General features: G+C 43.2%; 1 protein-coding gene across 1 annotated transcript; it reads left to right on the top strand.

Annotated features, from left to right (window-relative positions):
• The first annotated feature begins 1,640 nt into the window (after nucleotides 1-1,640).
• Nucleotides 1,641-12,925, top strand: ppm1kb (protein phosphatase, Mg2+/Mn2+ dependent 1Kb). The gene is made up of 7 exons (XM_065003875.1): nucleotides 1,641-1,783; nucleotides 4,619-5,180; nucleotides 5,400-5,500; nucleotides 7,091-7,250; nucleotides 7,479-7,623; nucleotides 9,223-9,357; nucleotides 9,790-12,925. The coding sequence occupies exons 2-7, from the start codon at nucleotides 4,723-4,725 to the stop codon at nucleotides 9,919-9,921; spliced, it is 1,131 nt and encodes a 376-aa protein (XP_064859947.1). The 5' UTR covers nucleotides 1,641-1,783; nucleotides 4,619-4,722; the 3' UTR covers nucleotides 9,922-12,925.
• Nucleotides 12,926-12,974: the final 49 nt, after the last annotated feature.

Raw genomic sequence — 12,974 nt, 5'->3', positions numbered from 1 at the left:
GCCCTGACAGTAAATCTCAGTAAGACCAAAATAATGGTGTTCCAAAAAAGGTCCAGTCACCAGGACCACAAATACAAATTCCATCTAGACACTGTTGCCCTAGAGCACACAAAAAACTATACATACCTTGGCCTAAACATCAGCGCCACAGGTAACTTCCACAAAGCTGTGAACGATCTGAGAGACAAGTCAAGAAGGGCATTCTATGCCATCAAAAGAAACATAAATTTCAACATACCAATTAGGATTTGGCTAAAAATACTTGAATCAGTCATAGAGCCCATTGCCCTTTATGGTTGTGAGGTCTGGGGTCCGCTCACCAACCAAGACTTCACAAAATGGGACAAACACCAAATTGAGACTCTGCACGCAGAATTCTGCAAAAATATCCTCCGTGTACAACGTAAAACACCAAATAATGCATGCAGAGCAGAATTAGGCCGATACCCACTAATTATCAAAATCCAGAAAAGAGCCGTTAAATTCTACAACCACCTAAAAGGAAGCGATTCACAAACCTTCCATAACAAAGCCATCACCTACAGAGAGATGAACCTGGAGAAGAGTCCCCTAAGCAAGCTGGTCCTGGGGCTCTGTTCACAAACACAAACACACCCTACAGAGCCCCAGGACAACAGCACAATTAGACCCAACCACATCATGAGAAAACAAAAAGATAATTACTTAACACATTGGAAAGAATTAACAAAAAAAACAGAGCAAACTAGAATGCTATTTGGCCCTACACAGAGAGTACACAGCGGCAGAATACCTGACCACTGTGACTGACCCAAAATTAAGGAAAGCTTTGACTATGTACAGACTCAGTGAGCATAGCCTTGCTATTGAGAAAGGCCGCCGTATGCAGACATGGCTCTCAAGAGAAGACAGGCTATGTGCTCACTGCCCACAAAATGAGGTGGAAACTGAGCTGCACTTCCTAACCTCCTGCCCAATGTATGACCATATTAGAGAGACATATTTCCCCCAGATTACACAGATCCACAAAGAATTCGAAAACAAATCCAATTTTGAAAAACTCCCATATCTTTTGGGTGAAATTCCACAGTGTGCCATCACAGCAGCAATATTTGTGACCTGTTGCCACGAGAAAAGGGCAACCAGTGAAGAACAAACACCATTGTAAATACAACCCATATTTATGCTTATTCATTTTATCTTGTGTCCTTTAACTATTTGTACATTGTATATATATATGACATTTGTAATGTCTTTACTGTTTTGAAACTTCTGTATGTGTAATGTTTACTGTTCATTTTTGTTGTTTTTCACTTTATATATTCACTTTGTATGTTGTCTACCTCACTTGCTTTGGCAATGTTAACACATGTTTCCCATGCCAATAAAGCCCTTGAATTGAATTGAGAGCTACTAGTTACCACATCCATAAAGTCGTAATTATGTCTAAACCCCAACTATTTCTACAATTTATCTTCTTAAGATCTGACTTTAAGCCTTACCCTAACCTTAACCTCACTGCTGACCTCATACCTAACCATAACCTTAAATTAAGACCAAAAAGCTATTTTCTGTTTTCATTAATTTTAGCCAATGATTTTGTGGCTATGGTAACTAGTGACAACTGGCTGGGAGGGAGGCGTTAATGTTTCCAGCATGCTGATTCGTGCTGCGCGGGTGACAGGCGCAGTTCCTCTTCTTGTTTGATAGCGTTCCGCACTCAACACACGGACACTTTTGATTAATTTAACTGTACGCTGTGCAGCTTTTGCAACATATACGAAGACGTTGTAAAGAGTTAAAGGTAAAAATACGTTTTCTGCAGAGAGATACCGAAGAAATGTGATTGTTGTCCAAGTGCGGGAGATGCACAAATCATTGATTATTTTGCTAGCTACTGTTAGCATAGCTCTACCTAGCAAATGAGCTAAAAATAGTGTCAAATTAGGAACACTTTATCGTTTATCCTTACTATTTAACGTTAGTGTGATTAAATGAACAAGGTTCGTTGGCGAAACAATTAGTTAACATTATGCACAGCACTGCAGCTATCTAACTAGCCAAGCAGTAGCTTGTTTGGTTGCTAGTTAGCGAGCTAGCTTGTTGATTATGGGATATGGTGTTGCGTCATGCGGGTTTGTCAAGTTTGTGTTTACATTAGAAAAATACACTTCAGTAATGGAATAACGTTAACATTGTCAATAATTATAATAATTTTTTTCAATCTATTTATACTTTTGTGCATGCCTGTTAATGAGCCTTCTGAAATATTTGGAATAATTAGATATTTATTCAGCTGTAGTAAAACATTTTTTATTTTTTATTTTTTTATTTCACCTTAATTTATTTAACCAGGTAGGCTAGTTGAGAACAAGTTCTCATTTGCAACTGCGACCTGGCCAAGATAAAGCATAGCAGTGTGAACAGACAACACAGAGTTACACATGGAGTAAACAATTAACAAGTCAATAATACAGTAGAAAAAAGGAGAGTCTATAAACATTGTGTGCAAAAGGCATGAGGAGGTAGGCGAATAATTACAATTTTGCAGATTAACACTGGAGTGATAAATGATCAGATGGTCATGTACAGGTAGAGATATTGGTGTGCAAAAGAGCATAAAATAAAATAAATAAAAACAGTATGGGGATGAGGTAGGTAAAAATGGGTGGGCTATTTACCGATAGACTATGTACAGCGGCAGCGATCGGTTAGCTGCTCAGATAGCATATGTTTGAAGTTGGTGAGGGAGATAAAAGTCTCCAACTTCAGCGATTTTTTTTTTTTTGCAATTCGTTCCAGTCACAGGCAGCAGAGAACTGGTGGGGTGTAACAAGTGCTGTTGACTCATGTCTAGTGTTCATGCTCTTTAGCTGCACCAGTTAACGATAAGTGATAACTGCATTATTTTATCAACTGATTCTGACAAATGTTCAGAATGCTTCAGGACAGGTGTGACAAAGAAGAAATGTAGGCAACACAGCAAGTGAAGCATCCTGACACTTACAGCTTGTCATGTTTTTACTTTAATTTGATTTATTTCACCTTTATTTAACCAGGTAGGCTAGTTGAGAACAAGTTCCCATTTACAATGCGACCTGGCCAAGATAAAGCATAGCAGTGTGAACAGACAACAACACAGAGTTACACATGGAGTAAACAAGTCAATAAACACAGTAGAAAAAAAAGAGTCTATATACATTGTGTGCAAAAGGCACGAGGAGGTAGGCAATAAATAGGCCGTAGGAGTGAATAATTACAATTTAGCAGATTAACACTGGAGTGATAAATGATCAGATGGTCATGTGCAGGTAGAGATACGGGTGTGCAAAAGAGCAGAAAAGTAAATAAATAAAAACAGTATGGGGATGAGGTAGGTAAATTGGTTGGGCTATTTACCGATGGACTATGTACAGCTGCAGCCATCGGTTAGCTGCTCAGATAGCAGATGTTTAAAGTTGGTGAGGGAGATAAAAGTCTCCCTCACCAATGTCTCCCTTTTGCAATTCGTTCCAGTCACAGGCAGCAGAGAACTGGAAGGAAAGGCGGCCAAATGAGGTGTTGGCTTTAGGGATGATCAGTGAGATACACCTGCTGGAGCGCGTGCTACGGGTGGGTGTTGCCATCGTGACCAGTGAACTGAGATAAGGCGGAGCTTTACCTAGCATGGACTTGTAGATGACCTGGAGCCAGTGGGTCTGGCGATGAATATGTAGCAAGGGCCAGCCGACTAGAGCATACAGGTCGCAATGGTGGGTGGTATAAGGTGCTTTAGTAACAAAACGGATGGCACTGTGATAAACTGCATCCAGTTTGCTGAGTAGAGTATTGGAAGCTATTTTGTAGATGACATCGCCGAAGTTGAGGATCGGTAGGATAGTCAGTTTTACGAGGGTATGTTTGGCAGCATGAGTGAAGGAGGCTTTGTTGCGAAATAGAAAGCCGACTCTAGATTTGATTTTAGATTGGAGATGTTTGATATGAGTCTGGAAGGAGAGTTTACAGTCTAGCCAGACACCTAGGTACTTATAGATGTCCACATATTCTAGGTCGGAACCATCCAGGGTGGTGATGCTAGTCGGGCGTGCGGGTGCAGGCAGCGAACGGTTGAAAAGCATGCATTTGGTTTTACTAGCGTTTAAGAGCAGTTGGAGGCCATGGAAGGAGTGTTGTATGGCATTGAAGCTCGTTTGGAGGTTACATAGCACAGTGTCCAGGGAAGGGCCATCATGTTAGACCAATGATGACCGAGGCCTTAAAACTGCACTATAAAGTTCCACATAACCTATCTTAAGATGTGGCTAGGCCTACATATGGAGTAGAGAAGAACATTTGATTTAATTAAGTAGGCTATTTCACATGCATTTTCTGTTGTATGGAGTCAAGAGACACAGAAAGACAGAGAGAGAGCGAGTATCCTGCATCAACAAACACAGAAATATCAATCCAGCCACCATCCATTCCTATGACATCTATTGGAACTCAGCCACTCTGTAGCTGGCAGAAGGCCTAGGAAAGCTGGCTGACGTTTCCAAGGCCTAGTCCAACTCTTCTATTCAATTTACAGCACCTATCTAGGAGCTCTTGTTGACTTGACATTCAATCTAATAGCTCTCTATCATTCTTCCCCAATTGTTAGCCTATTTGCTATCCAGAAGACTCTGCTCTAGGGTAACCTGTGTTGTTGGCCAGAGGATCTCTCCCCGTGAGGAGGAGTCTGCTGCTGTTGCTGGGTTGGTGACCATGTCAGCCTCCGCTCTCATCCACCTGGCCCGGTCGGGGGGGACTCAGGCCATGCGACAGAGGGGTTTCCTCCAGACAGCCCTAGTGAGTGTCCTACCCCTGCAGGATGACCTCCCCCTCCAACGGCCTCTCCACCTGGGCCTGCTGCGGGCCAGCAACACGCGCTTCGACCCGGACAGCAGCGGCAAGCCCACCACCTGGGACTCGTTCGGCATCTGGGACAACCGCATAGATGAGCCCATCAACCTGTCGCCCTCCATCAAGTACGGCAAGCCCATCCCCAAGGTCAGCCTGTCCAAGGTGGGCTGCGCCTCGCTCATCGGCCACCGGCGGGAGAACGAGGACCGCTTCCAGGTCTCCCAGATGACAGACAATATCCTCTACTTTGCCGTGTTCGACGGCCACGGAGGGCCTGAGGCAGCAGACTTCTGCGACAAGTACATGGAGAAGTACATTAAGTAAGTGGCTGGGTTGTATGATCTGTGTTTAGTCAGGGCATTGGCCTGCAGGATCAGTTTATGGCCTAATGTGTATTGAATGGACTGGAGAAAAAAATGCACTTCAATTGAGTTTTTATCCTTTTTATACTTGCAAAACCTCTTAAGAGGTCAGGCTGAGACCATTGAGATGGCAGGAAATGAATCTGATTGATTGAATGTGTTTTGGTGTTATTTCAGGGATCTTGTAGCAGAGGAGGACAATCTGGAAGTTGTTCTTACTAAAGCATTCCTTGAACTGGACAAAGCCTTGGCAAGACACCTCCACTTCTTCCCTCATGGTAGGTTCCGTCTGTGATGTTACACGTCAGGGAATGTAGATAGACTGTCTCTGTACTGACAATGTATATAGACTGTCTCTGTACTGACAATGTATGTAGACCGCACTGAGTTTTTATGTTAAACTTAACCTAGTTTTGAAGCTAAAGTCTTTAGATTAGCTTGTGTTGAAATATTAACGAATAGCCTAACTTATCAATGTGACTGCTCTGCCAAGAGCTATGATGACTTAACCGATCCTAAATGGAGCTAACGTGTATTTTCAGTCGCTGCCTCCAGTGCTGTGAAAGCTAAACATTAATACCCAGGGTCACCATTCTCAGACTGCAAAGCACAGGTTAGGACATGTATGTGGCAGACAAGCATTCTAAACAAACCCCTCCACTGGATGCCCTGCAGATAAGAATCAGGGTTGTCCTCTTGTAGTGCATGCACCCTTCCAAGATACTGGATCAAGTTTACCTTCAGTTCTTTTGGCAGCCATTTTCTTTTGTGAAGGTCGCCTGGAGACCCAGATGTTAGCAATCATAGAATGTTGACCGTTTTCTCTGAGAAAGGCCTAGTTTAATTGCCAAGATGGTGACAGTCAATCAGTTTAGCTTGAGTGTGTGGCCAAAATGTCGGCCACAGACGGCGTGAAATGTCCCAATATGCCCTGTGTGTGTGTGTGTGCATGTTATTTACGACAGCAGCGGAGCCAGCTAAGAGCTGGAGGCACCAGGCACCTTTTTGGAAGGAGAAGGGGGGCTAGATAATGGAGAGTCCAGCGGGTCCTATCCTGGACTACTGGAAGGTTCCTCATCTTTCTCTCTCCTCTCTCCTTTTCTATTTCTCTCACACAAGTTGATTTGAACAGCTGTATAAGGGTCATTGTAAAGTCAGAAACTGTAGGATGTTACCATGCAAATGGTTGCTAAGGACACCCAAGAGGGAACAAAACACAAATCGCCATGTGTACAAAACATGACACATAGAAACTTAGTCGTGATATTTTAGGTGTTATACACTTAATTATTGAAAGAGGCATTAGCTAGAGCTCTCACCTATAGATTTGATCACCATGATGATAGTCCTGATAAGCGCATTCTGTCACTGCTGTTTCCTGTATTCTGCCATGGGCCAGTACACTGTATATAGGACTGTATATTAGGTCACTCATTGTAACTCTGACATTTTTGTATGACACCACTGGTCAGAGATCCAAAGTTCCACTGACTGTATTGTAGTTGCTCTCATTCTGTTTCTGTAACCCTAAAACAGTGTGACATGCATGTCTGTCTGACTCTGTCTCTCTTCAGCCATCCCTTTTTTTAGACTAGTAACCTCCCCCTCCATTCTGTTCTCATGTTGTGCAGTATGACTCGTGAGTGTGTGTCACGTGCCACCTATGCTGTGAATGTGTGAGAATACATTTTGAGCATGTATCTGAATAATTCATTGTGTGTTTTGAGAAACAAGTTGACCATAATCAACTCTGTGTGTTTCTTGTTAGCTGTGTGTGTCTGGCCTTACAGTTGTGTAGAGTGTGTGTGTGTGGTCTTCAGATGTGTTTACCCCCCTGACTTGTTTCCCTCTACTTCCTGGTGTTGTAGTGGTGAGCGCTGGCTCCACGGCCACGGTGGCCCTGCTGAGGGACGGTATAGAGCTGGTGGTGGGCAGCGTGGGGGACAGCCGCGCCATGCTCTGCCGCAAGGCCAAGGCCCTCAAACTCACCTCGGACCACACCCCCGAGAGGAAGGACGAGAAGGAGAGGTACGGCAGATATCCAGGCTCGAGAAAGACTTGATCTGATATTCATTTGTTGGTAGCTGTAAGGTTGGGAGTCACAGGAGGCATGTTTTATCCATCACATTGGACACTAATAGTGTGTTAACTACTATGGATTAAGATTTTACTATATGTTTTAACAATTCTACGTAAGTCATTTAAGAGCCCTCTCCCGTGCTTTAAAACCATTTGTCTGTCTGTCTCTACCTCCAGAATAAAGAAGAGCGGTGGCTGGGTGACCTGGAACAGTCTGGGGCAGCCCCATGTCAACGGCAGGTTAGCCATGACACGCGCCATCGGGGACTTTGACCTCAAGAGCACCGGGGTGATCGCTGAGCCAGAGACCAAGAGAATATCAGTGAGTGTTTGCTGTCACCACCTCAGAGAAATTATCTACTGTGCAGTATCAGAGTGTATACATCTCAAATGACACTCTATTCCCTATGAAGTGCACTACCTTTGACCTGGACCTAGAGCTGGGAAGAAAAACGGACAATTATCGATACCGACCATTTCTGACATGTTACTGATATTGATAATAACGATAAGTAGCCGTTACTAGAGGAATATGACGTTTGAAATAAAATAACTCTGCTAATATGGGCTATTGCTAACGGGACAGTGATGGCCACAACATTGAAAGTAGTAGTTTTAAGGGTAATGTAAAAGAAAAGTAACTGGTGCACATTGTTATAAACTTATCATTCAATTTATTGTTATTGTGAAAATTCAGTGCATTCATATGGATTTTTGTCCATATCGCCCAGCTCTACCAGAACCTAATTTAGTGCATTCATTTTGACCAGATCCACACAGGGCTGGACAAAAGTAGTCCACTGTATGAGGAATAGGTTGGAATTAGCCAGTGTCTGTCACTCAGTTTAGGTCATTTTTGCGCCTGAGGTGTTTGGGTCATTTTTGCCCCCGAGGTGTTTGGGTCATTTTTGCCCCCGAGGTGTTTGGGTCATTTTTGCCCCCGAGGTGTTTGGGTCATTTTTGCCCCGAGGTGTTTGGGTCATTTTGCCCCGAGGTGTTTGGGTCATTTTTGCCCCCGAGGTGTTTGGGTCATTTTTGCCCCGAGGTGTTTGGGTCATTTTGCCCCGAGGTGTTTGGGTCATTTTTGCCCCCGAGGTGTTTGGGTCATTTTTGCCCCCGAGGTGTTTGGGTCATTTTTGCCCCCGAGGTGTTTGGGTCATTTTTGCCCCCGAGGTGTTTGGGTCATTTTTGCCCCCGAGGTGTTTGGGTCATTTTTGCCCCGAGGTGTTTGGGTCATTTTGCCCCGAGGTGTTTGGGTCATTTTTGCCCCGAGGTGTTTGGGTCATTTTTGCCCCGAGGTGTTTGGGTCATTTTGCCCCGAGGTGTTTGGGTCATTTTTGCCCCGAGGTGTTTGGGTCATTTTTGCCCCCGAGGTGTTTGGGTCATTTTTGCCCCCGAGGTGTTTGGGTCATTTTTGCCCCCGAGGTGTTTGGGTCATTTTTGCCCCCGAGGTGTTTGGGTCATTTTTGCCCCCGAGGTGTTTGGGTCATTTTTGCCCCGAGGTGTTTGGGTCATTTTGCCCCGAGGTGTTTGGGTCATTTTTGCCCCGAGGTGTTTGGGTCATTTTTGCCCCGAGGTGTTTGGGTCATTTTGCCCCGAGGTGTTTGGGTCATTTTTGCCCCCGAGGTGTTTGGGTCATTTTTGCCCCCGAGGTGTTTGGGTCATTTTTGCCCCCGAGGTGTTTGGGTCATTTTGGCCCCCGAGGTGTTTGGGTCATCTTGGCCCCCGAGGTGTTTGGGTCATCTTGGCAGGGTTGATCACGTCTTTAGCCTGCGGGTGCTCAGAACAGTGACATATTAAGCTCCGAAGGGCAAATGTGTTTCCTCTTTATCACTGGAGACTGTCTGGCTTAGTCTCCGGCTTGTGTCATGGTCTGTCTGTAGACGTCTGACAATAAGGTATTAACTTAATTTGTTTCTAGCTGCATCACGTCCACGACTCATTCCTGGCGCTGACCACAGATGGCATAAACTTCATCATGAACAGCCAGGAGATCTGTGATGTCATCAACCAGTGCCACGACCCCAAAGAGGCCGCCCAGAGGATCTCAGAGCAGGTAGGGTGGTCACTTTGAGCCAACACAGCCCCTAGGGCAGCTTTTCCCAAACTCAGTCCTCCGGACCCCAAGGGGTGCACGTTTTGTTTTTCCCACAGCTAATTGAAATGATCAAAACTCAATGGTTGGTTGGTTATTTGAATCAGCTGTGTAGTGCCAGGGCAGAAACCAAAACGTGCACCCCTTTGCTGTCCCAAGGACTGAGTTTAGGAAAAACTGACTAAGGGTGCAGGGGTAACATCTATCCCAAAGAGCAGCAGTGATTTTTGAAGTAATGTAAGTTGAGCAAATGAATGAGTTCAAAGGAACTCTATGGCACTGTATAATAACCTCAATGGATTGTCAAATAAATATGTCTCCTGGTTATTTAAAGAAACAGTTAAACATTGAGACAAATGTTCATTATTGGTGGCGGTGTCTCTTCTCTCCTAGGCGCTTCAGTATGGCTCAGAGGACAACAGCACCATTATCGTGGTTCCCTTCGGAGCCTGGGGGAAACAGAAGAACTCAGAGACCAGCTACTCCTTCAGCCGCAGCTTCGTGTCCAGCGGCCGCTGGGCCTAAACAGGTGGACCCGGGTAGTCATTAGTACGAAGTTACACCTAGACACTAATCTAGTGTCAGTTTATGTTTCCCACCCCTACTGGTGAAGGTTAGGGCTGGGGGAGCGTAATCTGATCTGAGCTCTGTGGTTATGGATAACTTATCAAAGCAGACTTAAAGGGAAGGGGAATGGGGAGGGAGATTCCTGTGGACCTTATCGATGTGCAATAGTCTCCACACAACGCGGCCAGTTCAAGACATGCAGGGGAAAAGCACAGCTAACCAAGAACCGATGCCTTAGGAACAATGACATGCCATTTTACAGATACTAATCCCGTAGTTTTGAGCCTGTTCTACAGAAAGGCTTTTGACTCATTATGTGCACTTAACAAGGAACACGTCCTTTTCACTTCCTCTAAAATCGCTGCCTATTCCCTATGTAGTGCACTACTTTTGACCGCCAAACGTAGTGCCCTACATAGGGAATTAGGTGCCATTTTGGACGCAAACAAGGTTGCAGTAGAAAGCCATCGACTTGGTGGGAGCTTGAAGCTTAAGAACTTACCTTATTCTTCATTGTGTGTAAGTGAGTTTGCATTGTGCCAAGTAAGGCAAACCAGACGTTAATTAGCTTTGTGAACTTGGGGGAAAGTGCTTCTTACTTGCATGTCATGGAGAATGTTTTGGTAGGAAGTTATTCTGAGAAATCAACAACGCACTTTTTTTTATTTCCAGATGATGTTGAACTAATTTGTTTCAATGCGTCTAGTTCATCCGCTGTACTTGTTAGTGGATATCACTGTGCTGTGGTGCTGCTTTATTTAGTTCTGAACAACAGTTTTAGTCTGTCGTCTCTTCGCGTGAAGCACTTGTCAGTATTGAGTTCAGGACAAACTTCTCAGAATGGGGATTTTGGGTACAGTAAGGCGCTGCTTATAGTACAGGGTTATCATTGACCAATATGTACAAATTCATATCCGTCTAATAGGAAAACACTCACACGCACTGCAGTCAAGACGTGTTAAAGGACCACTATTTGATTCTCTGCGTTTCTATAATTTCAGCATGGTAGAAGGAAAAGCTGTGTGTAGATACTGTAATACACAGAGAAAGAGAGCCAGCCAAATGATGGCAAAAGCCCAAAGTCTTGTAATAGATGGGCACATGCAGTATGGAATGTAATGTGTTAGTTCTCCCTGTTCTACAATCATATTGGGCCCTCGGGAGCCACAGAATGCATTGATGCCCCAGTTGCACAAGCCTTAAAGATGCAGTCCTAGATCTTAAGCACTTAGAAATTCGTAACATATTGTACGATGACTTTGTTCACAATTGTGTACAATCTTCAGTGACCCGTTTTGGCTCGTGATCACTTCTTTCAAAACTACTGGGTGAGATTATGCAAAGGCTTTGGAGCATCACTTTGAGGTAAAGCTATAGAGAATATCTATTGAGCTGTGTTCTAATGGTACTTAGTAGTTTAGTGTAAACACAGTTCATGGTCGTTTGGCTCGAAAACGACTTCAACCCATAGCATTCCAAAAGATGATCTTTATTGACAACAAACAGGTCGAACAACTTACCCCGGGAGAGCCTTTGTTTATTTTGGTGATAGGGACTTGGAACAACAGGAAAAAAGTGTAAAATGGTGTATATCTGATAAACATACAGTCATTTAAGATGTTCTCAACTTGGGTACAGAAGTCATTTGTATTTTGTGAGTTTTGTACATAGTTATATTTATGTATATGTTTTGATTGCAGGAAAACCGTCAGTGTACTATTGTTAAGTGTTACAGTTCAAATATATTACATTTTTTAGGAAAGAAATCTAAAATTGCTCACTTACTATTTTATAGTTTGTCCCTTGTCCTATAGTTGTTGAAATGAATTGGCTAAAATATCACTTGTATTGCACTTGTAATCAAATATACTTTTTCATAGGGAACCTTTATATGCAACAATGAACGAAGGAGACAGCTAACCAACAAATATGTGAAATGTGAATGTCTGTATTAAAATGCCGTCAGTGACTCAAATGCAAGGATTTGTAGAACAACTTGATGTAAAAATAGAGCACAAACAGGGATCCAAGCTAACCACAACTTGACTGTAATTTGCATGGATATCTCACTTATTGTGCTTCCAGGTTGTTATAAATAATGTAACCCTGCGTTGATGTGCATTAAAGCCACAGTTGAATTTTTTTGCTGTCTATCCAAGTCAGGAATACTTATGTCCATGTAACAGCTATACTGTTAAATATTACCGTTATAATGTGATCATCTACAATCCATGAATGTACCTATCCACCATTTTAGGTTTCCCTCGTAGACCGTTTGTTTATGTTTGTCCGTTCTCTCACGATGTGAACATTTATTTATCCTCCGTTTGTAATGAGTATTAGTTTCCTCTGAGTTCTCATAACTAAAATCTTGCATACTAAGTATCTCACCAGCCTTCCTACATGTTTGTTGGTTTTATTATGTCTGTATTTTACTTCAGATTGTTCATGTTGTATACTGTAGTGCAGGGATCATCAACCAGATTCAGCTGGGGGCTGATTGTTATCGTGAGCGTATTGGTGGGGGGGGACATAATTACAAATAATTCGTAGTCTGCAAATTGACCGCAAGAATATGTTGGGGGAATATGGGGGGGGGGGGTGGAATATAATTACAAATAATTCGACATCTGCAAATTGACCGCAAGAATATGTTTGACTAAAACATGATTGCAAACCTTCCTTAAATTAAAATCACTTGGAGCTGTTTTCATGGTGTTTGTACAGTCTATGTTCAACAATGACAATAACCCTGCTGTAGTGTATGAAACCATATTCAGCTGAACCTCTGTGTGCCTATTCCTATCAACTCTTCTGACTGTCTAGCTCTAGTACATGTTGTACTGTCAACACTGACTTAATGGACTGTCACTCCTATTCTCGCATGCCGTTGATGTCCATGTGGTCGACCGTTGAATATTTATCCAAATAAATAATTAAAACGTTTTTTTTTAAATCTTCATTTGTGTACATTTTCAAACGTTATTGTCCAGTAGATGGCACTATTGTAG

This window comes from Oncorhynchus nerka, linkage group LG18 (assembly GCF_034236695.1).
Source record: "Oncorhynchus nerka isolate Pitt River linkage group LG18, Oner_Uvic_2.0, whole genome shotgun sequence".
Taxonomy (NCBI): Eukaryota; Metazoa; Chordata; class Actinopteri; order Salmoniformes; family Salmonidae; genus Oncorhynchus; species Oncorhynchus nerka.
Note: the sequence above shows the minus strand (reverse complement) of the source record. Positions and strands in the feature narration are given on the sequence as shown.